The sequence below is a fragment of the Quercus suber genome, unplaced genomic scaffold (genome assembly GCF_002906115.3).
Source record: "Quercus suber isolate HL8 unplaced genomic scaffold, Cork oak 2.0 scaffold_22, whole genome shotgun sequence".
NCBI lineage: Eukaryota > Viridiplantae > Streptophyta > Magnoliopsida > Fagales > Fagaceae > Quercus > Quercus suber.
Genome location: NW_027069487.1, coordinates 759704 through 783485, shown reverse-complemented (window position 1 = coordinate 783485; position 23782 = coordinate 759704). Strand labels below are relative to the sequence as shown.

Genomic DNA, 23782 nt, shown 5'->3' with positions numbered 1-23782 from the left:
CCTGTTGTCAATACAAGAAGAAAGCAAAAATGGTACATTCGCCGGTGTGAGGCTAGCTGGGAATACTCTGATGCTTAAGCCAGATTACACAATCCAAACTTAACTTGCTCACAGTTTGCTATTTTTTGGTTTTTTGTTCTCTTACCTTCTTTTTCACATTGGGCTCACTTTTTATATCCTTCCCTAGGTCGGTGCAGTTATGTTCGTTAAATGATGGGTTGAGCATTTCTCTCTTGACCGTTGCATTTAATGAACAATGATTGCCTCAGTTACGATGTAACGGACGACCGTTGCGCCGCTCTTGTTCTCGTAACTGCTCCTGACGTAATTAGGGAAGGCCAGCTGTCTGACGGGTGTTTAGCTGTGCTATTAATGCACGTATTCCTTACTAATTGTGATGACGGGGTCTTGCCCCTATGTTCGTCTTCTACAAGGACGTAGAATAGATCGTCTTCCTCGTCGACGATCAATCGCAGGTATCCGTCAGTATTTTTATCCTTGTGATTTAAACTTATAGTTTTTATCACTTAAGTTTAGACTTCAATCTCGTCATTATTATTGACGGAGATTTTTATCCATGTGATTTAAACTTGTAGTTTTTATCACTTAAGTTTGGACTTCAATCTCGTCATTATTATTGACGGAGATTTTTGTCCTAAGTTCTGGAAATTTATAGTTGAAGTCGCATGGTTGAAAACCCGCGACGAGGTAAAAAATCATCCTAAAAACCACGGGATAAGGTTCATAAGAACAACCACGGGATAAAAATCCCACAGGGGTGAGATTCACCTCATGCGACGAAATCAAAACAATTACTAACTCCATGCCCAAATCAAGCACAAACTTCAGCTGGTATCAAAAAAATTGCAAGAACAAAGGATTCCGCAAGAGAAGCAATAGCATATGACAGCATAAATAAAGTAATAAGTAGTTTAATAGACGGCCCCAAAACCAAGGGGAAACCCGTCACTACAAAAAAGAGAAATATCTACCTCAAAACAGGAGGTAACCAGTGTTTGTTAACAAAAGAAACCCCCAAACATAGAAGGGGAAAATATATTGTTTTCAAAACAGACACTTATAAAGGAAGGGTTGGAGGTTCGTTAGCAACCTTATCTCCAACCGCTCCGTCTTCCTCCTTGTCTTCAGCCGCTTTATCCTTCTCCGGCACCCCAGATTCAGCTTCCTCCAATTCCTTTGCTTTGTCTTCCAGGACTTCAGTGTCAATTTTCTCCAAGTCTAGGCTAGAAAAATCCATAGCTGAGCTATGATGCTTCATGGTCCAGCGACGTAAAAGTTCAAACCCCTTGAAGTATTGCAAGAATTGGAGGTTTGAGAATTCTTTTGATTGCTTGAATTTTTGAATAACATTCTCCCTTTCCTCGTCAGTCTTCAACAAGGCAGCTTGGATCTCCTCGTCTTTTTGAATGACGAGAGCTTTCTCCACACGCAAGGATTCAGTGAGCTCCTTTACTCTCTGATTAGCTTCGTTCCGTTCATTCATTGCAGCGATCAGATCTTTCTTCAGCTGAGAACATTCAGTCTCAACGGACTCTGCTTTTGATAAGGCCATCACAATCTTCTCCTCCACACTCAAATAATCTGTCGTGATACGCAAAGACTCTCCAAGTACCTAAAGAGAGGGAAAAGAAGGTCGTACACATTCCATAACAAATAAGTAAGGCAAGGAAATTGAGGTGACATACCTGCACCAGCTTGTGGATATGTCGACTAATGAGCTCGTGTAAAGGAACGGACGACAAACTCTTCAGTTTGTCACTTGTGATGACATTGTGCGCACGGCCTAAGGCTGTGGCGGGATCGTCCCATACATTCATCCCAATTTTGCTCTTACCCCTGGCACGAGTCACCAGGGGAGTGACAGCGGTCACTTCCAAAGATGGAGTTGGAGAGGGAGGAGTAACATGAACGGAAGGATTTAGAAAAGAAGCTTCAGCCTTCTCATCACCTCATTTCCTCTTCTTTGAGCCTGAAGTCAAGTTGGCTAGAGGTTCGCTCTTCAAGTTCTTAATCTGAGCATATTTGTCTTTACTGTATCGAGTTGCCATTTATGCAAAAAGAGAAAGACGATATAGATAGAAGTCACTCTCGGTTAGATAACAGACAAAGTCAGAGGAAATAAAGTAGTTGACAGACGAACTTACTTTTCTCTTCCCGACGAATTTTTTCTAAAACGTATTTTGACGGCTTAGGAGCTAAGCAGCAATCATATAAGTGACGAGGATCGAGTAGATCGTCAAAATCCTCTATTTCACGGGCATAATCAAGAGCAGCTTGAACTCGATGACGATATTGGTCTTCGAGATTTGGACGATCAAGATTTGCAAACCAAAACATTAACAACATTAGATAAGCATTCAAGGCATGGAAAAGAGGAGAAAGAGATCACAAGAATACGCACCAAGTGCTGGAACCTCCCATTTTTGGAGCAATCTTGGGACTTCACCCCATAAATCGTCGGATAAGGTTTTCCAACTTGATCTAGAGACGAAAAAGTACCGTGATTTCCAATCACAGAAGGACGAAGGGAAATCCCTCACTACTCTGAATTTCCTATCCCAGGGTAGAAGCTCAAAATACCCATAATAGGTAGACGGCTTCAAACGGTACAAAAACAAAAATTCATTTACTGTAATTATTTCTCCATCACAGGCAGATACCCAGATGACCATACAGCTTATTACCGTCCTCTAAGCATTGGGGACGAGCTGACCAGGGGCAATCTGAAGGGCGTTCAAAAGGTGTAAAATGAAAGGTTGAACTGGGAATCGAAGGCCACACAAAAACTGAGCCTCATAAAAACAAACCTCCCCGTGAGCAAAGTTGCAAGCTTTCTCACCTAGACGAGGCAACCTGACAGAAGTGCTTTTGGGAAACTAAAACCTCTTCCTAAAACCCTTCAAATGACTCACCTTCAAGCAACAAGACTCAGAAAGGGCATGTAAGGGACGAGAAGAAGAAGATGAGGGTAGCCTTGAAACTGCTGTATCAATCACTTGATTCAAAGACTCAGTGTTGGAAGACAACCCAGTCTCCAATTCGCTTGACCTAACATTGTCTGCCCTATACTTGATTGGATCCATCTCTAAGTGATACCTAACTAAAGACTAGTGGATTAAAGGATAGAGAGTAAATAAAACAGGCCTAATAACAGAGTCACGAGACACAAACAGACCCAATGGAGGACGTCGACTGGAAGAATGCTCAAGAAAAACTCCTAACTTGGCAAAGAAAAAAGAGACCGAAGGGCACTCTTGACTAAGATGCTCAAAACCAACCATTAAAGCAAAAGAAAAGAAACCTTACCAGGATTTCTGAAGATGAATCACTTGGCGCTTTGAGAGGCAGGCAAAATAGGAGGAAGGTAGGGGAACAGTTTTCTCTAAAAAGAAAACTTAAAATTAAAGCGCGCCAAAAACGATGAAAAATCGCACACACCTCCAACCAAGAGTCAACACGTGCCCATTTCCCGAAGAGGCAGTCGCTTCACATTTAAATTGGGATGATTGGCATTGGAAATTGCAGAAAATTGGATCGTCGCGTCCAATCACATTCCGAATATCGTCCAAACTCATGACGATTACGGAATGGGGGGGGCAACTGACGGATACCTGCGATTGATCGTCGACGAGGAAGACGATCTATTCTGCGTCCTTGTAGAAGACGAACATAGGGGCAAGACCCCGTCATCATAATTAGTAAGGAATACGTGAATTAATAACACAGCTGAACACCCACCGGACAGCTGGCCTTCCCTAATTACGTCAGGAGTAGTTACGAGAATAGAAGCGGCGCAACGGTCGTCCGTTACACCGTAACTGAGGCAATCGTTGTTCATTAAATGCAACGGTCAGGAGAGAAACGCTCAACCCAGCATTTAACGAACATAACTGCACTGACCCAGGGAAGGATATAAAAAGTGAGCCCGATGTGAAGAAGAAGGTAAGAGAACAAAAAACCAGAAAATAGCAAATTGTGAGCAAGTTAAGTTTGGATTGTGTAATCTGACTTAAGTATCGGAGTATTCCCAATTGGCCTGACACTGGTACCCTTTTTGCTTTCTTTTTGTATTGACAACAGGTTTGGAGGTCGTCCATCATTCTGACGAGGAACATACTGACGAGGCACATTTTTGGCTTTATCACCAACTTTTATTTTTCTATTCTAATAATTAAAATAATATATGTTACATACTAAAAAATAATATAATATATCCCAATACAACTCTTTTTCTTTCTTTTCCTCTATCTCTCTTCCACTTTATCAATTAAAATATATTATAATTTTTACTAAAGTGCTACAATGCCATCTTACATTTAGGATGACACTGTAGTATAATTGCAAAAAAATTTGCAATTGAAGATTTTATGTGTTTGGTTGCGGGGCTATTTTTGTGTCTTTATGCTAAATTTTCTCTACACTATTTACCATTGCCAATGGGAATACTCTAACCCAAGATAAGGCTATTTTAGGAGTAGCAGAGTAGATATTGTCGCAGGTTATGTCATTATAAGAGGCAGACCAACTTGTCTTTTGTGAATTTTCATAAGATCTCAACAACGTTGTTGGAGGGTTCCTTCATTTTTGATATCTTATTTACAAAAAGATGCTACTAAAGCAGGGTGTATTGGTAGATGCAAATCCAAGTAGCAGGTTGACAACCATATAATCTGACATAGTTATCAAATGTTTGCATGATGACTATCTTATCACATTTCAACCAAGATGCTCATTGACATGCCATGGAGAACTAAGAGCTCGTTTGATAATGTTGTTCTAGTAACATTATTTAAGTTCTGTGGAAATACGTGTGGGTGAAAGTGTTGTGGAACAATAAAAACTGTTGTCCAAATTACATTACCAAACTGTTGCACATTAGAGCACTTGCAATAGCTTAGGAAAACTGCGATTTTGGCTAAAATTTGCCTAATAAATCCAAAAAATACCCACATTGGATTAGCAATTTGTAACCCCCCCCCCTCCCACCAACCCAAAAAAAAAAAAAAAAAAAAAAAAAAACCCGGAAAGAAAAGAAGCATTTTAGCTATCTTGCCATCAAGTCCAGAGACCATGGGTATTTATATAGTTGTATATATTGAATGGTTGTTATTTATGAGTCTCCATTTTAAAATAGTAATCTTAAAAAAAAAAAACATTTCACTATTTTAACTATCTTGTCATCTAGTCCAAAGGTCAACGGTGTTTAAATATTTATATGTATTGAATGGTTGTTATATTTATATTAATTTCCAAAGGGAGTCTCCATTTTAAAATGCTAGTTCAAATAAATCAACAACAATAATGATATAAAATAACATCAACAGCAATCACTCTTTAATTTTAAATTTTTTTATTGAGTATGGATTTTTAATAAACTAATTATGTTGGCCATATCATATACTATATAATAAAAGTTAAACTTAGATGTTGTGGTTGCGCTATGTAACTTCACCGTATTGTAGAAATTTTTTAGATTTTTAAATTTTAAAAATATATATAGTTTTTCTTCTCCTATGATTTCTAAGTTGATAAAATATATTTTAAATTTCGTTCTTATCAACTTTTTTTTTTTGAATAAAGTAGCAGTTGTGTCTTCTTATCAACTACTTTTATAATTCATGTAATTTTTTTTTTCTAGTAAATTTATAAAACAAAGAATGCATCCACGCATGACGCAACACATGTGTAACCCAAAACAACTTGATGATTAAATGTTATTTGATCCAGTTGGATAGATTATAGCCACGAAAATAAGGAAAAAGAATCTAGCGTTTGGTCCCATTAGCAAATCACCCCCTCGGTTAGTTTCGGTGTTAATTGCCATGTCATTTTGCTAACGTGATTTTTTTTTTTTTTTTTTTTTTTTTTTTTTTTTTTTTGCGAAATAAGCTCAAAACGACACAGTTGCAAGGAAATGTAGCGGTGACTTGGCAATTGCTAAACGATGCTGTTTTGCCCAAAGAGAAAGCAAACAAAATTTTGTTATGACACTTTTATGAACTCAAAATCCTAAAACTAAACCCACAACCCAGCCCATAACTTCCTAACCCTTATGAACTTAGACCGCCGTAGCGGCTCTGCAACCAGCTCTTGCATTGTGAACCCAGACGTGAGTAAGTTCATCGAAGGCTCCAAGTCAGCTCCAAGGTGGCAATAGCGGCGGTGACAGCTACGGCCAAGCCAACAGTTTTGGTATTTCTCTTCTCTATGGCTCTCTTTCTCTCTCTCTTTTTGGATTTTTCTTACCATTATTGGATTGGAATTTTGGGTTTTTTTATTGGGTTTGTTGGGGCTTTTGTTGTTTGGGTTTGTTGAGGTTTTTGTTTAAATTTTTTTTTTTGGGATTTTGTTGTTGGATGCACAGAATGTTTGGGGTTTTTGTTAAATTTTTTGGGTGATGGATTGTTGCTAGAACTCTCTATGTGTGTGTGATTTAAACTCATTTACTTGGCTATTGGAACTTTATGGTGGGATTTGTTGTTTATGGTTTATGGTATATTTGGTTGAGTTTTGTCTAGAATTGTTTACTTTATTGATATATAATTTTGGTGGGTCAACTTGTGATGATGAGTTGTGTGTATTGAACGGTGTAAAATAATGCACATTTTTACTTGGTAAATTGACTAAGTGGAATGGTTGTGGTCCAACCTGTCCATGTGTTTTGCTTTATAACTCTTGTCTGCATATAATATTATATTTATTTTAATAACGGCTTATGTCCATTGAAAGAAGATGGTGATGTTAGTAATGTGTTAATTAAATATTATATTATAGTAATGTCTCTTGTGTATACATGTATGTGAATTATATTTTATTAATTAAATGAAATATTTTAGTAATGCATTTATATGTGTGTGCAAGGCTTTGAATATGGATCAACCATTTGATATGTCTATACATCATGGAGGGGTATTCATTACACATAGTGATACACATGTTGAATATGCTAGATGGACTGAATCAAGGGTCTCAGATGTATATCCTGACACTTTTACTGTTTTTGATATGCCTAAGTATGCCAGAGATCTTGGTATTACAAATGTAGTAGAATTTTTTTACCAAATTCCTCATATGGAACTTCATAATGGCCTATTTCCATTGGAAAAAGATGATGACGTTAGGGCTGTACGTGATTGGTTAGAATTTGCACCTGAAAGGTTAGTACACATATATGTGGAGTATGTTGAACAAGCTGATAAGGAAAAAGTTAATGAGGATCAAGGTAATGAAGGTGATGATGAGCATGAGTTTCATAAAGAAGTTGATGAAGGAGTTGGAGTAGATGACAATTTTTTTGATGAAGACTATGCTGATTTGGTAGGTGATAGTGAATTTGATAGATATGAAAGACCATCCTCCCCTATTGACCCATTCACATTGTCCAAACCACTGCCTATGACCAATCAAACGTAAACCCTTATGAGCAGAACACATCAAATTGGGTGTCCACTTGCTTTAGTGATAAGGAGCATAATATAAAAAGTGGGGAAAGTGATTATGGGCACTTTGACGTTTTGTGCACTCCTGTCAACTCTGAGGATGATAAAGAGCACCTCAAGTACATTGAATTTAGAGCTGAGGTGGATATGCCTGACCCCGTTTTTGAGAAAGGGATATTGTTTAGTGACCATAAGGAGTTTAAGAGGGCTGTGTAGTCTTATAGAATTAAGCACGGATATCCATTGTTAATTGTTAAGAATGAGTCTCGCAAGGTGAGTTACAAATGTGAGAATTGTGAGTGGTATATTTATGCTTCATGGGACTGTGAAGAAAACTCTTTACTTGTGAAAACCTATTGGGAAAAACATACATGCTCTAGGGCTTTTCATAGTAGGATAGTTTCTGCAAGGTGGATTGTAGTTGCAGGGCTAGAGGTGTTTAGAGGGAGACCCAACATCAAAAGTGTTGAGATAAAGGAAGGCATAAAAAATCAGTTTTAAGTAGACATTTCCCTAGACAAAGCCTTTAGGGCTAGGCAAATTGCATTGGAAATGCTTAAAGGAATGTTTGCCTATCAGTTTGAAAGAGCTAGAGATTATTGTAAAGAGTTGAGAGTTTCTACTTCGGGCACTATATCCAAAATTAATCTACACACACCCACATTGCACTTCAAGAGAATGTATGTGTGCCTAGCTGCTTGTAGAATCAGATTTTCAAAGGAATGTAGGCCAATTATTAGTCGTGACGCTTGTCATTTAAGAGGGTTTTTGAAGGGGCAACTATTGGCAGCTGTTGGGATTGATGAGAATGATGGGATGTACCCAATAGCATTTGCTGTTTGTGAGGGTGAGACCAATGCCAGTTAGTCATGGTTACTAGAGTTGTTGTTAGCTGATATTGGTCTTGTGAGGGAACGTGGCTGGGCCTTTACTTCTGACCAACAGAAGGTATGTGTTTCTTTTTTTGTGTAAGTTGGATGTTGTATTCATTTTATATATTTATATTTAAATTTAGTGTTCAAATTATTTAATATCTACGTAATAACCTTTTTTTTTGGTTTTTAATGTAGGGCTTACTTCCTTCTCTTGCAACAATTACTCCTGAAGCACATACAAGGTACTGTGTTAGGCATTTATATGCCAACTTCAAGAAGTATAAGGGTAAACTATTGAAAGATTTAATGTGGGCAGCAGCAAGAGAGACCACCAGACTTGGGTTTGAGGCAAAGATGGAGATGATGAGAAATGTAGATGTTAATGCTTATGGGCATTTGATGGGTATTAACTGTGCACATTGGAGCAGACATGCTTTTAGAACTTGGCCTAAGTGTGACATGTTGTTGAACAACCTTTGCGTCATTTAATTCCAAGATAATTGATGCTAGGGATAAGTCCATATTGACTATGTGTGAGATGATTAGGAGGTATCTTATGAAAAGGACCCCAAGAAATAGGGATACAATGTTGAAGAACTTTGGCCTAATTTGTCGTAAGATTCAAGATAAATTAGAAGTTAACAAGGAAGCAACTAGGGATTACACATCTACATGGTCAGTGGATCAAAGTTTGAAGTGCATTGTAAGGGAAAACAGTTTGTAGTTGATTTGGATAAGCATACATGTGTTTGCTATAGATGAGATTTAATAGTCATCCCTTGTAAGCATGCAATTTCAGCAATTGCTTACAAGAAAGAAAAGGCAGAAAATTATGTGCATCACTACTACAAGGTTGAGACTTACCTTAGAACTTACTCACGTCTTATCCAGCCTACCAATGGTGAGGAGTTTTTGCCAAGGAAGCAAGTGATAAGATTCTGCCTTCGAAGATGCCAGTACAGCCTGGAAGACCAAAGAAGAACAAGAGGAAGAAAGCTGTTGATGAGGCACAAAGGATTTCACATAAGTTGAAGAAGTTATCTGCCACACAAAAATGTACCAATTGTGGACAATTAGGTCACAACAAAAGAGGATGCAAAGTACCCCCCAAATCTAATGATGCTAGTGAAGGCCAGACTGAGCAGAGACAAGAAGCAACATCTACTATAAGGAGACAAAATCATGTATTAATACATGTTTATTGCTAACTAAGTTTTGGTATATGCTACTTATTATAGTTGCTAACTGCAATTTTTTTAAGCTTGTTGTAGATTAGGAGAACAGAAGGCAATCGTGTGTTTATGGGCTTAAGAGTGGAAGAGGACTGTCGCCTATCAAGTGTTACTGGAAGCCAATCAACTATAGTACTTTCCATACTATATTATATACATTGTGCTTATTATTTGCAAATTGCCAACATTTGGTCATTTAGTTTGTTGTGCATGCATACTTACTATGTTTCTATTATTAAACGTCTCAACTCAAACAAGTGCTGCTGGAAGCAATGGAGTTGGTAGATCTAGAAAAGGTGTTGGAGCTAGTGTTGGAAAAGGAAGAGCTGGAAGTGGAGCTGAAAAAGGTTGAGGAGCAACAGCATAGTAGTTTGTAGGACTGTTAATTGTTAGAACCTTTTTGTGGTCGTTGTTTTGCAAAGCTTTTCATAAGCTTATATGATGGTGATACTGGACATAAGTATCCTATTTTGTGTTGGCCAATAATTTACATAAACTTTATGAGAACATTTGTTAGCTGTTATGGAAGAATTATTAGTATTTTGGTCATATATTAAATATATCAAGTTTTGGCAATGTGCTAGGCAATGACAGTGATTGTATTGTTAGTTGTTATGGAAGAGTGATTAACATTTTGGTCATATATTGCATATATCAGGTTTGGCAATGTGCCAGGTGATTGTATTGTTAGTTGTTATGGAAGACTCCATTCAAATATAATTGTAACTCTTAGACTTAGAACATAAAACTCCATTCAAATATATATATATATATATATTACCTCTGTGTATGTTTAAAGAAATTGATGAATTCCTCTCAAAATTAGTAATTACAAATTAGATTGCTGGTTGGACTTTAAGTAGAATATTGAATAATGGACCCTCTGATGCGCTTAGAGTAGACTTAGCATGACTCAATATGAGAAAGGAAAAACTTGCTTATAATTTCTTAAGTTAACAATAATAATAAAATGAAGTCAATATGAGAAGGGAAAAACTTGTTTATAATTTATGAGGTTAACAATAATAAAACAACGAAATCAAAATTGCACCTCTGATTCCAACGAAACCATGAGCTGCCCCCTTAGCTTCATGTTTTACTTGTTTCTGCAACTTTCTCTTCTCAGCCCGTTCACGATCTGGATCATAATCTCTACCCTTAACAAAGCTGCAAGACGACATGATAAATTCTCAGTTCCAACCAGTTATTGTAAGTAACATTATCTATTGCAACAAAGTTTTAACATGTGGTTAAGAGTAATGGAAAGAAAATTACTTCTCCTCAAATTTCGGATTCAGCATTTGATAGGCACTGGCTTTTGCTTCTGCATTAGAAATTGCTACCCATTTGAAATTGCTGTCCATTTGAACAAAAATATTCTCATTGTTTTGCTTTCCCAACCAGCATCAGCATGAAAAAATAGCCCCTAATCAATACGAATGTCACAATCAATACAAAGACAATTAAATGATGTCATGCAGCTACATATGCAATAAAAATAGACTTCAAAGTTCACTACAAATACAGATATATAAGATAGTATAATTTAGCCCCTATTCTCTCAGTGATCCGTCAAACATAATGGGATCCCAAACAAATCCATCACCCAAAAAATTTAACAAAAACCCCAAACATTCTGTGCATCTAGCAACAAAATCCCAAAAAAAAAAAAAAAAATCAGAACATAAAACTCCATTCAAATATATATATATATATATATATATTACCTCTGTGTATGTTTAAAGAAATAGATGAATTCCTCTCAAAATTAGTAATTACAAATTAGATTGCTGGTTGGACTTTAAGTATAATATTGAATAATGGACCCTCTGATGCGCTTAGAGTAGACTTAGCATGACTCAATATGAGAAAGGAAAAACTTGCTTATAATTTCTTAAGTTAACAATAATAATACAATGAAATCAATATGAGAAGGGAAAAACTTGTTTATAATTTATGAGGTTAACAATAATAAAACAACGAAATCAAAATTGCACCTTTGATTCCAACGAAACCATGAGCTACCCCCTTAGCTTCATGTTTTACTTGTTTCTGCAACTTTCTCTTCTCACCCCGTTCACGATCTGGATCATAATCTCTACCCTTAACAAAGCTGCAATACGACATGATAAATTCTCAGTTCCAACCAGTTATTGTAAGTAACATTATCTATTGCAACAAAGTTTTAACATGTGGTTAAGAGCAAGGGAAAGAAAATTACTTCTCCTCAAATTTCGGATTCAGCATTTGGTAGGCACTGGCTTTTGCATTTGCATTAGAAATTGCTACCCATTTGAAATTGCTGTCCATTTGAACAAAAATATTCTCATTGTTTTGCTTTCCCAACTAGCATCAGCATGAAAAAATAGCCCCTGATCAATACGAATGTCACAATCAATACAAAGACAATTAAATGATGTCATGCAGCTACATATGCAATAAAAATAGACTTCAAAGTTCACTGCAAATACAGATATATAAGATAGTATAATTTAGCCCCTATTCTCTCAGTGATCCGTCAAACATAATGGGATCCCAAACAAATCCATCACCCAAAAAATTTAACAAAAACCCCAAACATTCTGTGCATCCAGCAACAAAATCCCAAAAAAAGAAAAAGACAAAAAAAAGAACAAAAACCTTAACAAACCCAAACAACAAAAGCCCTAGCAAACCCAATAAAAAACCCAAAATTCCAATCCAGCAATGACAAGAAAAATCCAAAAAGAGAGAGAGAAAGAGAGCCATAGAGAAGAGAAATACCCAAACTGTTGGCTTGGCCGTACCCGTCACCGCCGCTGTTGCCGCCTTGGAGCTGACCTGGAGCCTTCGATGAACTTACTCACATCAAGGTTCACGATGTAAGAGTTGGTTGCAGAGCCGATGCGATGGTCTGAGTTCGTAAGGGTTAGGGAGCTAAGGGCTGGGTTGTGCGTTTAGTTTTAGGATTTTGAGTTCATAACAGTGCCATAACAAAATTTTGTTTGTTTTCTATTTGGGCAATACGGTGCCGTTTAGCAATTGCTAGGTCACCACTACATTTCCTTGCAACTGTGTTGTTTTGAGCTTAATTGGCAAAAAGACAAAAAAAAAAAAAAAAAACACGTCAGTAGGATGACATGGCAGTTAACATCAAAAACTAACCGGGGGTGATTTGCTAGTTAGGGTGTAAAATTAAAGTTTCGAAACGTTGGGGTGTAAAATTTAATCACCCTCAAACGTTAGGGTGTACTTTGTAATTTACCCTAAAATCTAACATATCAAAATTCTTGTCAACAAAACCAAAGAAAGAGAGAGAAACTGTCACTAGCCTGCATTGGATTTCTAATTTCTTTCCTTCTCTCATTCTAGACCAAGCGAAAGAAGCGTCATAAAGTGGGAGGTAAAAAATCACAACGGTCGCTTCCACAAATGTGACTTCTTATTTTTTTTTATTTATTTATTTATTATTATTATTATTTGATGGGAAATGTGACTTCTTATTTGAAATGATAGATAAGTACATATCTAATATCTTGATTTAGCTTCTAGACTACAGCATGTTAGCACTTGCTAGATTCAAGAACGTCTAAATGATATCAAGACTGAATGTGATAAATCAAAACTCTATAACTATAATTTTATTCATAACAAATATTTGAAAATAAAATAAAGAAAATGAAATAAAATTATTTATGAAAACTAATTTAAAGCACGCTAATGTCACCCATATGGTATGATAACCGCCGTGGAGTTTAAGAGGATGGAGGAGAAAGAAAATAATAATCACCTTAGTTGCTTAATTTGTTTATTGTGAGTAAATAATAGAAGTGAAATAATATTCCTCTTTTATGTATACTAGTATTTAACCTGCATAATAGGAGGAAACATTATACATATTTAAAATATCATTAACTTGATATAACAGTACAATAAAATACATTAAAATTAATCCGGGTAATGTAATACTTCCATTCATTTTATAGAATGATTAAATTTTGTATCTCAATTATAGTTATACTATCTAAAGAACGATAATATTTACAACATTAATTTATTTATTTACAATATAACAATGGACAGTATAAAGAAAAAGAATTTAGTTTAAAAGTAAATTAATTTTAAAATTAAAAATTAAAAACAATTGTATAAAACAACGTAAGCAATGATCTTAGCACGGTCTGCAGACTTGTGTAAAAATATTTTTATATCATTTTATTTTATTCTAAATCATATTCTTTATTACCCTCTTAATTGACATGTATAAAAGGTATACAATAATAAATTTTTTTTTTTTTAAAAGCTCCAACTTTCGATGGAATTTATCAAAGTTTTGATTGGAAAAATTTTACATCACACACTAAGACTAAGAACGAAAATTTGGAAAACAAATTAATGGGTTCTAATTGAAATAACACCTTCACATAATAAATAAATAGTGGAATAACACTGTAACAAAATAATTTTTAAATGTGTGAATAGTATCATGAGACCAATTTTTAATGAAAAAGTTACTGAAAAATGAAATTGGTGGGTCCGTAAACAATAAAACTTGTGCTGAAAAGTCAAACTTTGCAGCTACTGTTTAATGAACAGTAGCCGCCACAGTAAAATTTAGCTGGAAACGCGTGAAAAAAAGAAGAAGGTGAAAACTTACACAAAATCGTGGACGCGCAAGCCAAATGAGCACTTAGTTTGTAATTACAAATTTACAACACAAATTTCGGAAGATTCACGAGGATTTTCTTTCAAACAAAGACAACTTTATTAAAACACAAAAACAATCTGCTACAAGGACATACGCCTCAATCACCATATCTTGAAACAAATACACAAAGTAATTGAGATAAAAACATTAATCAAGCAAATACAATTACCACTGATTAACTAGGACTTATTCAACTGCATATGTTTTTCGAATGCGATATTAGGTAATCAAGGAAACTATCCAAGTATCGATCTTGACTTGTCCTGTCTCCAAACAAGGCCTTCATCTCCTTAGCCTTGTCCCTGTAAATCTTGCCCTCTTCCTCTACTATCACCAGCCTTAAAGACTTAGCCACCGAGTCCCTAGTGAATGATCCATCATGTTCATTCCTCGGTATTAAATACCCAATATGTTTGTCTTCCAAAACCTTAGCATTAATCCCTTGGTCCGCATAGAAGGTCAATAATATGAGAGCTCTCTCAAACTGAAGTGCTTCCACCACAGAGCTCCACCCAGAGTGTGTGAAAAATCCACCAATGGATTCATGAGCTAAAATCTTGAGCTGAGGTACCCAACTCGTACACACCAATCCTTGTCCTTTGGTTCGCTCCTCAAACCCTTCTGGCAACTCGATCAACTCAGTATCAGCTTGGCCACGTCGAGTTCTTAGTACCAAGAAGAAGGGTAACTTGGATTGTTCTAACCCAAGAGCAATTTCAGTGAGTTCCTCTTGACTAGGCTTCGCTTCGCTCCCAAATGCTACGTACACTACGGAACCTTTGGCTTGCTTATCCAACCAATCTTTCATCCACAACCAAGTCTCAGTTTCGTCACCATTGTCGTACACAACAGTGGGAAGTTGACCAACGGGGAGAACAGGTTTCCGGTGAAGATCCTCAAGAACACGTAGCCATCAGTGAGTTCCTCTTGACTAGGCTTCGCTTCGCTCCCAAATGCTACGTACACTACGGAACCTTTGGCTTGCTTATCCAACCAATCTTTCATCCACAACCAAGTCTCAGTTTCGTCACCATTGTCGTACACAACAGTGGGAAGTTGACCAACGGGGAGAACAGGTTTCCGGTGAAGATCCTCAAGAACACGTAGCCATTCTGGTTCGAATTCCATGCTGCTTCTCACAGCCACTATGTCACAGCCATCGAGCACTTCCACCACTCGGAAAATATCTGAGACGTCGGACTTGTCGGTGCTTATGCCGCCTTGAAAGACTTTCATGACCTCGAAGAAGCGCATTGTCACCGTGGTTGGGAATGGGACCCAGGTGGGTGGCACAGTAAAATCCTCGGGGTTCTTACGCTCACCAAAATGGGCTTTGGAACCTACGAAACTGAGAAAAGCCGCAGTGACTATGCTGAAGAAGGCGTTTGAGATGCCGAGTTTACGGGCTATACTTGGTAACCAATAAGGAGCAAAGTCGTAAAGAAGCCAGTCTGGGTGTGTGTCTTGTAGGAACCGAGCCATGGAGTCTTGCAGAGCATCATATGCCTTCTTGAGGTACGGGACTTTGTTGTTTGGGACATCAATGGTGGCCTCGGCATCTTCTGGGAGGTTTTCCACCTGGGGTAATGGAAGCCTCACCAAGTCTATGTGGGAAGCCAAACTGGGAGTGAGTTTTGGGAGGCGATCAATGTTTCGAGGGGTGGATATGAAGGAGATGTGGTGACCCTTTTGAACCATGAGCTTGGCGAGCTCGAGGTAGGGGATCATATGGCCAAAAGCTAGCCATGGGAACATGGCTATGTGGAGCTTCTTGTTGGGCATGGAATCCATAGTTAGATCTTTCTCTTCACAAGAGATCTGAATGAACAACTTGATGTTATATTATTGCTCTCTTGTTACCGTTGACATTGGATAAGGGGAAAAAAGAAAGATGGAACGGAGGACCAAAAAAGCCCCCGGTTTGTGAGAGAAGAAAAACATACAAAAAAGAAGGAGAAGTCCTGTGCTACAAACTAGTGCACAATTTTGTCCACAGTTCACTCATGTGTTGAGTGGTGATTGATGGAGAGATGATTGTCGGTAGAGGGATGATTTTAAATCACCCTACCAAAGCTTGGTGAGGCTTCCATTAATTACCCCATGGGTGAGTTGTGGGCGATTTGCCCGCAACATTGCCCACAACGTATCGCCCACAACTCGCCCAGGTTTTCCACTCAGGCATTGGTCATTTATTTTTGAGGGGCGGACCCATAGGAATGATAAATGCTCTAGAGAAAGATGACATTCACGTGGGCTGCGGGAATGGTTTTTCTTGGATGGTGCATTATTTATGTAATGGTTTATTTATTTATTTATTTTTATTTAATTTTTTTTAACATTGTGTTTTTTTTTTTAAATATTATTTTTATTTAATTTTTTTTTAACATTGTGTTTTTTTTTTTTTAAATTTGAATATTTATAATATAAATAACTATTTTATAATATTAACGGTAATTTTGGGAATGAAAAAACCAAAATATGTATTGAAACGGTACTCATAATATTAGTTTCTACAAGTAGTCATGAATAAATTGTCAAAGAAAGAAAAAAATCTATGGGTAAGATAAGTAGTAAACAATAATTAATGTTTTCTTCACCATCATTGTTGTTCTTTGTCGCCTATTGAAGTTCCTGAAAACGACAATACCAATCTTGGGTTTGGTGGTGTGCTGGTCAAATTTGTTGTTATTGATATCCATTGATATGTTGGTCTAACTATAAATATTAATTATCATAAATAGATACCAATATATTCGAATATCTATTGAAAACATTCTTGGATTTGGTGGTTAGTTTTATTATTTGTTTGTTATTGTCTTCAGGATCCAAGATCAAAGTTGGTGGGGGAAGTAGAAATCTTTTCCTTTCCCCTTTATGTACATGATCATATCACAATTTAGTTCATAAAACTATTTACCGTAATATTTGACCTTTTAAGGTTTGAACTAAAATGAAATTGTTAAGATTCCATCTCAAGTATCCCTAATGATTTTATTTTAGTTTTATTTATTTATTTTGGAATATCAATTTAGTTTAAATTTTAGAAGGTTAAAACCTAACAATTGAAAAAGCTTGTGGGTCTAAATTGTTATTAACCAGTACCACAAAAAGGTAGCTTGTAATTTACACTAAAAACAAATTAGTCTTGAGACAAGCACCACGTGGATTATTTTAAGTTTTTTAATTAAATTCAAACACATAATTGTATTAATTATAAAATACAAGTAATGTTTATCTTTTATTTTATTTTATTAGTGATAGTTAATTTTAACACAACCATATATTTAAATGTAATTGAGGATCATAATTTACCTTACTTATATATAAGTTTTAGTCTTTGTTTATATAAAAAAAAAGGTTTTAGTATTTGTTTTTATATGTAAACTAATATATAATTTGTGCATATGCATGGTAATTAAAAATAATTATAATTTCACATATATATGGGTTCAAATTATACTCGGTGTAAGAGTTAGACATTTTTTAAGTTATAGATGAGTTTTACTCTCTCTCTCTCTCTCTCTCTCTCTCTCTCTCTCTTTCTTTTAGTTTTTAATTTAGTTTTTTTTTAATATACACATGAGTTTACTCTTTCTATTATTATTATTTTTGTTTATTGGGTTTTTTTATGGTTTATTTATATTAGACTATTCATCTTTTGCACAATATTAACTCACCTAGAACAAAAATTAAAAAAAAAAAAAAAAAACTAAGATAGTATGCTTGGCGTAAAATTTGACAACAATTGGAATCCAATTTAGAATCCAATTGAATTTTTTCTCAACATTGACTTTAATTATATATATATAGTCATAGATGAGTTTCATTCTCCCTCTCTTCTTAATTTTTAATTTTAGTTTTTTTGAATATACACATGAATTTACTTTTTATTTTTATTTTTTATTATTGGGGTTTTTTATGGTTTATTTATATTAGACTCTTCGTCTGTTGCACAACATTAATTCACTTAAAATAAAAATTAAAAAAAATAGATAGAACACATGGTGTAAATTTAGACAACAATTAAAATCTAATTTAAAATTTAATTGAATTTTTTCTTAGATTTGGCTTTAATTATATATATACACTGGTAGATTGCTTGATCTTCCTTTTGGTTCTATCCTTGCTTCGATGAGGTACTCCATCCTCTCTTAGGGATTGAGATCAAATGCGGTACCTTAACTCATTTTTCTCTTACAAATTTTTTTTATACTTTAACTTTTTTTTTAATTTTATTTTAATATATTTAATTTAATGGTTGAGATTGAATGTTTTTTTTAAATTTTTTTTTTTCAATTTTCAATATCAGCCATTGATATTACACCTAACCTCAATCCCTCTCTCAACTAAACCCCTGGTCTCTCATCTTTATTACGTCCTTCACCATTAATTTCCCTCTGCCATGACAGAATCTTTTGTGGATGCCATTACTTCTCATGTAGCTAGGCTCATTTGGCTGAAGAGTAAAGTTAATCTCTATGAGGTCTCATATGTTGATACTGTATTTTGTCAAATTCTAAATTTTGATAGAAATTTTAGCTTAAAAATGAATAATTTCATAGTTTTAATAGTTAGACCCCATTTTTGTTGTTGTTGATTTTCATCAATTTCTATATGGTCAACTAATATTAGTGGACTTTTAAAATCAACCATATGATTCAATTAATTTTGGTGCTATATTTAACACCATGAAATTCATTGTAATTTTCTTGCTCATGGGTGAAGACTAGGTTTAAATTAAATAAGGCATTGTTGATTAAAAGAATCTACTTGATTTGCATTTTAATTTGAAAAAAATATGTAATTTTCTATGGAACACATGCTAAAATTTTTGTATGATTTTCTTGAAAAATTGCTACTAAATATATCATTTGGTTCTCTTTTATTGAATATGTCATTAAGATTTGAGTATCAAATTGATTAAGGAATTTAATTAATTTTTATAATTTTTGTGTCATGTTTTTATGGAGTTCATTTACTTTGTTAAATTTGATTTGATTTTTTTTTATCAGGACATATATGTGATTTATCATTTATTCAAAAATCCAGTTAATTTCTTTTGATTAATGGGCATGCCAAGTTTTGATATGAGATATTAACGATTAATTTAAAGTCTATACAATTCCCTAAGTACACTGCAGTCCAAGTTTTAATCCATTGCACAAATAAATTATGGTATTGGTTCTAATTGCTAGAATGTTCCGAGTGACATATCTCATCCATTCTTATCTAGTGAGACGGGACACCTATCCTTATCCACCATCTTTAAAATCCCTAAAGCCACAGGAAACCCCAATTAGGAACAACCAATGGCCGGCCCCAAAGATTCCACATTCCCACGGTTTGGGCTTTTTACCATTTCTATTTTGGTTTTCATTCTAAAGCTCTACCCAACAGAAAAAATCTTGTGGGACTCGCATATTAACGAGACATAGTTCTCATGCCAAACTTTCTACCATCATCACACTGTGTCACCAACACCCACAAAAACCTTCCCTGCCAAACCCGAAAAACTGTCATACCTCCCTCCAAAACCCCCAAAAACAGAATCCAAAACAGAGCCTGAGGACCAAGAAAAATCCCTCATTTTTCATCTACCAGAGCCTTCAACAACCATTCTCAACAACAACCAGCTCCATCCCAACAAGAAGACCATCTTCCCAACAGCAGACAACAACTAGAAGCAAGGCAGAAGCTAAGCAAAGAGAAACGATGATAGAACAGAGCAGAGTCGACTCCTAAAACATTTTCTCACCGAAAAGGCAAGCAATGAAAAGGGAAAACATCAGCAGACAGAAGATAAAATTGGGTGACATCTATTTCTTCCTCAACCATAATATGATGCTCTCAATGTATATTAGTCCTATGGTCATGTTCATGTTCAGATGCTTCTAAGTTTTATTGACTGCGTAACATTAATATTAGCTTGCTTGAACACAGATTTCACACACCTATACATTACATGGTTGCATTATAAACACAGAACACACGCTGCACATGTTCATGTTGAAATTTACACGCACACCCAGTACATTCAAACCCACTTTGAGCACAAACATGAATACAACAGATTCACATGCTCCCACAAACAATGGCACAAATACACACATCAGACTTCAAACCCATTTTGAAATAGCCCCAAAAATACCTTTTTATTTGGAAAATGGTATGATGGACTTTGTAAGATGCTTGGATTTCTTTCCAATGAATGGTGTTCCATGGATTACAAAAGTTTACTCTATTCTGGTCTCTGGTGCTACTGTTTTGTCATGTAGTAGAAAAGGGTATTGTGTCACTGTGTCTTTGAAAACAAAAGTAGGTAAACTGATGCATGGTTTTTCTCCTCCTGCTTGGCAATTTTCTATAGCATTCCCTTGTTCTTGTTCTATATAAGCCTTTTAGCTCACATAAGTATAAATTGTGTTTTGTGGATAAGTAGGGGAGATCAATGAACTTATCCAGTATCATCCATCATAATCCGTTTCCAACTTGGAATCTGTAAAGCTATTTGTTATCTGACATACGAAAGTTACAACATTTTTTGTACTATTATGGTATATGGCCATTCTTGGTTTTATTTCAAGTTGTGGTTTATACAAAGTGCTGAGAATGGGTCTTAATATATTTGAATCAGAGACACACTCTTGCTTTTTCTAGAGCCATGGTGTATTGGTATTGGTTCCATGATAAAGAGTCCAACTAAAATATACTTACAAGTTACAAGCATGAATTTGTTAAAACATATTGATGTGGTTTATTGGTCAATGTCAACTAGGGAAAGGAATTTTAATTTTCTCTCCTTCTCTCTCTCAATTGGGTCCCGTGTTTTACAGTTGCATCAGCAGATGGAACATGCTAATTATGAAGGCGGAGCATCTGTTCTTTCATCTGAACAGATTCAGGAGATAGTTCAAAGGAGGGTGTCACCTTTATTTTGCCCAAGGTAGTTTGGGATTAAATATATCGCCTATCTAGTTTTTTTTTGGTAAACTGGATAATTTCATAAGCTAAAGAACAGGAGCAGAACCAGCAATGGCAGGATAAATTCATAAGTAAAATTCCATCCTGCATATATCATCAATCTAGTTTTCATTGTATATTATATAGTGGCTGTAGTCAATAATAATATGCAGGATGGAATTTTACTTTTTTGTACCTCCTCTGGTTTTTCTTTTAATTGACATTTTTTGGTCTTTCTTAATTATCCATTTCCTTTTTTGTTTCCTTAACAAATGATTGACTGAGCCTATGGCGCAATGAACTGGGAGCTGTTGAGAATAAATCAGTGATTTGATGAGCTGTGTCAAAGCTTTTGGTGAATGAAATGGTTTTCCTTGTGTAATGACCCGAGTGGTCATGACTTTCTTTTGCAACTGAAAGCAAAAGTGCGCTAAAAGGAAGATAATGCAGTCGTAGACTAGTGGAAACCTACTATTGTCAGGGGGCATTGTGAACCTGCTTTTGGCATGCACTATGAAGCTTTTTCAGGAGTAGATATTGTCCCCAGGTCATGTTATTACAAGAGACAGACCAACTTGTCTTTTATGAATTTTCATAAGATCTCAATAACATTGTTGGAGGGTTCCTTCACTTTTGATATCTTTTTTACAGGGGGCCATCTATTTCATTTCAATTAAGATGCTCCTTGACATGTCATGGAGAACAAAATTTTTATGTATTGCAAAAGCATCGCATATTAAATCATTTGCAATAGCTTAGGAAAACGGCTATTATGGCTAAAACTAGTTGCAAACTAATGTGAGATGTAATTATTTTATAAGAATATAATGTAAAATTTGTAGGATAAATAGTGCATGTATTTTTTAAAAATATTTTCTATTTTTATAAGTTTTATGTAATAGAATATATAATATATTTTACATTTAACAACTATACATAGTGATATATATATATATATATATATATATATATAAGACATAATTTAACAAAAACATTTAAATTACATAATTATATTATTGTTTTATATAAATGGAGAATATAGGGATAAGGGCCCAAAATTATATTTTCGGCCTTGGGCCTTATCTGTGGATGTGGGCATGTCCAAGGAGGGATAAACAGTTATGAGGAATTTTAGTTTAGAGTATCATAGATAAGAAAGGAGTGAAGGGCGGTCCGAGGAAGAATTCCTCCTCGGCTATGACAAGTACGGTTCAGATATGTATTCCTGTGATGGACGTGACCTTTATAGAAACTCCATTGATAGGGATGCACCTCATAAGCAGGCGAGAAGGATGGAAACCCAAAAATATCTGGAGAAAAGTTGCTATCACCGCATTAAATGTACTGCAGTTACTTTTTTGGTCGCATTTATGTGGAGAAGACCCTTGAACAGTGCTACCTTGGCTATCGCAACTCATAGTAAGCCAGAGAGGGTGTTTGATGGGACGGACACTTGAGTAAGGGCTCAAATGATCAACAAGTGTAGAGTCAAGATGGTTCAATGAGATTTATATAATGTAAGAGACCCTCCATGAGAAAGGGATCAGAAAATCAAGAGAAAAACACTATAGTAGTCCAGAACCAAACTTGTAATTAAATTTCGAAAACAATATACTAGAATCAGTCTCCTTGGATTTGGCCAAGGACGTTTTTTTTTTAGTAAACGTCTATTATCCTTTTTTCTTCATCACTAAAATCTATTAGCTCGTTGCTTAATTCACTAAAGCCTAGTTCTTCAACCCGCTCTCTACAAATTTATTACTTGGGGCTATCTGAGCTTAAGTCCATACTCCTTTTAGGCCAAGAGTTCAAATTGGGTCCTTACAAAGAATATGTAATAAAGGGGCCGAAATAGATTGAAGGGGGCCAAAATGGATTGACGGAAATTGAAATGGATCAATGTGGACCGAATGGATTGAAGTGGATTGAATGGACAGAAATAGATTGAAGTGGGCCAAAATACTATTGACGTGGCTTAAAAATAGCATAGCAACAATAAATGTTACGCTTTACCTTTAAGATCTTTTATATATATATATATATATAAAGCATTTTAGCTATCTTACAATCTAGTCCAAAGGCCATTGATGTTTATATATTTATATGTATTTTGAATGGTTGTTATTTATATTAGTTTCTAAAGGGAGCCTCCATTTTAAAATGCTAATTCAAATAATAATTAAATCAATAATATATATATATATATCTAAAAATTAAAGCGCAGCATATATTGTTGTTACGCTTTAGTTGAACCACATCAATATCCACATCATTATTTTTTTTCTTTCCAATTTTCCTAGAATTGTTTTTAACATTTATTTTTTTAATATTTACACTTTTCCAACATTTCTCCCTCCCTTACCTTTTCATCTCCTGACTAATTCTCTAACATTTATCCCTCCTTTACCTTTTCATCTTCCTACTACTCTATACATTAATATCATTCTTCTTCTTTCCCTTCATATTCCTTTATTTTGTCTCTTCTTATTCACACTCTTTTACTATAAATTTGTCACTATCTCTTCTATTCTATGCATAGTTTTCCCTCACAAAAAAAAAAAAAAAAAA

At 35.3% G+C, this 23782-nt stretch overlaps 1 protein-coding gene and 2 long non-coding RNA genes across 3 annotated transcripts; 1 reads left to right on the top strand and 2 right to left on the bottom strand.

The window, feature by feature from the left end:
- Positions 1–10636: 10636 nt before the first annotated feature.
- On the bottom strand, positions 10637–12459 carry LOC136063944 (uncharacterized). Its single transcript, XR_010625594.1, has 3 exons — positions 12331–12459; positions 10843–10993; positions 10637–10734 (listed from the first exon to the last, which is right to left on the bottom strand). It is a non-coding gene; the product is annotated as an uncharacterized LOC136063944 (long non-coding RNA).
- A 1914-nt stretch (positions 12460–14373) lies between these two features.
- LOC112005120 (UDP-glycosyltransferase 91A1) lies at positions 14374–16439 on the bottom strand. Its single transcript, XM_065764488.1, has 2 exons — positions 15229–16439; positions 14374–15031 (listed from the first exon to the last, which is right to left on the bottom strand). Exons 1-2 carry the CDS (start codon positions 16043–16045, stop codon positions 14445–14447), a joined length of 1404 nt encoding a protein of 467 aa, XP_065620560.1. The 5' UTR covers positions 16046–16439; the 3' UTR covers positions 14374–14444.
- Positions 16440–19629: 3190 nt separating this feature from the next.
- LOC136063706 (uncharacterized) lies at positions 19630–21958 on the top strand. The gene is made up of 2 exons (XR_010625325.1): positions 19630–20063; positions 21088–21958. It is a non-coding gene; the product is annotated as an uncharacterized LOC136063706 (long non-coding RNA).
- Positions 21959–23782: the final 1824 nt, after the last annotated feature.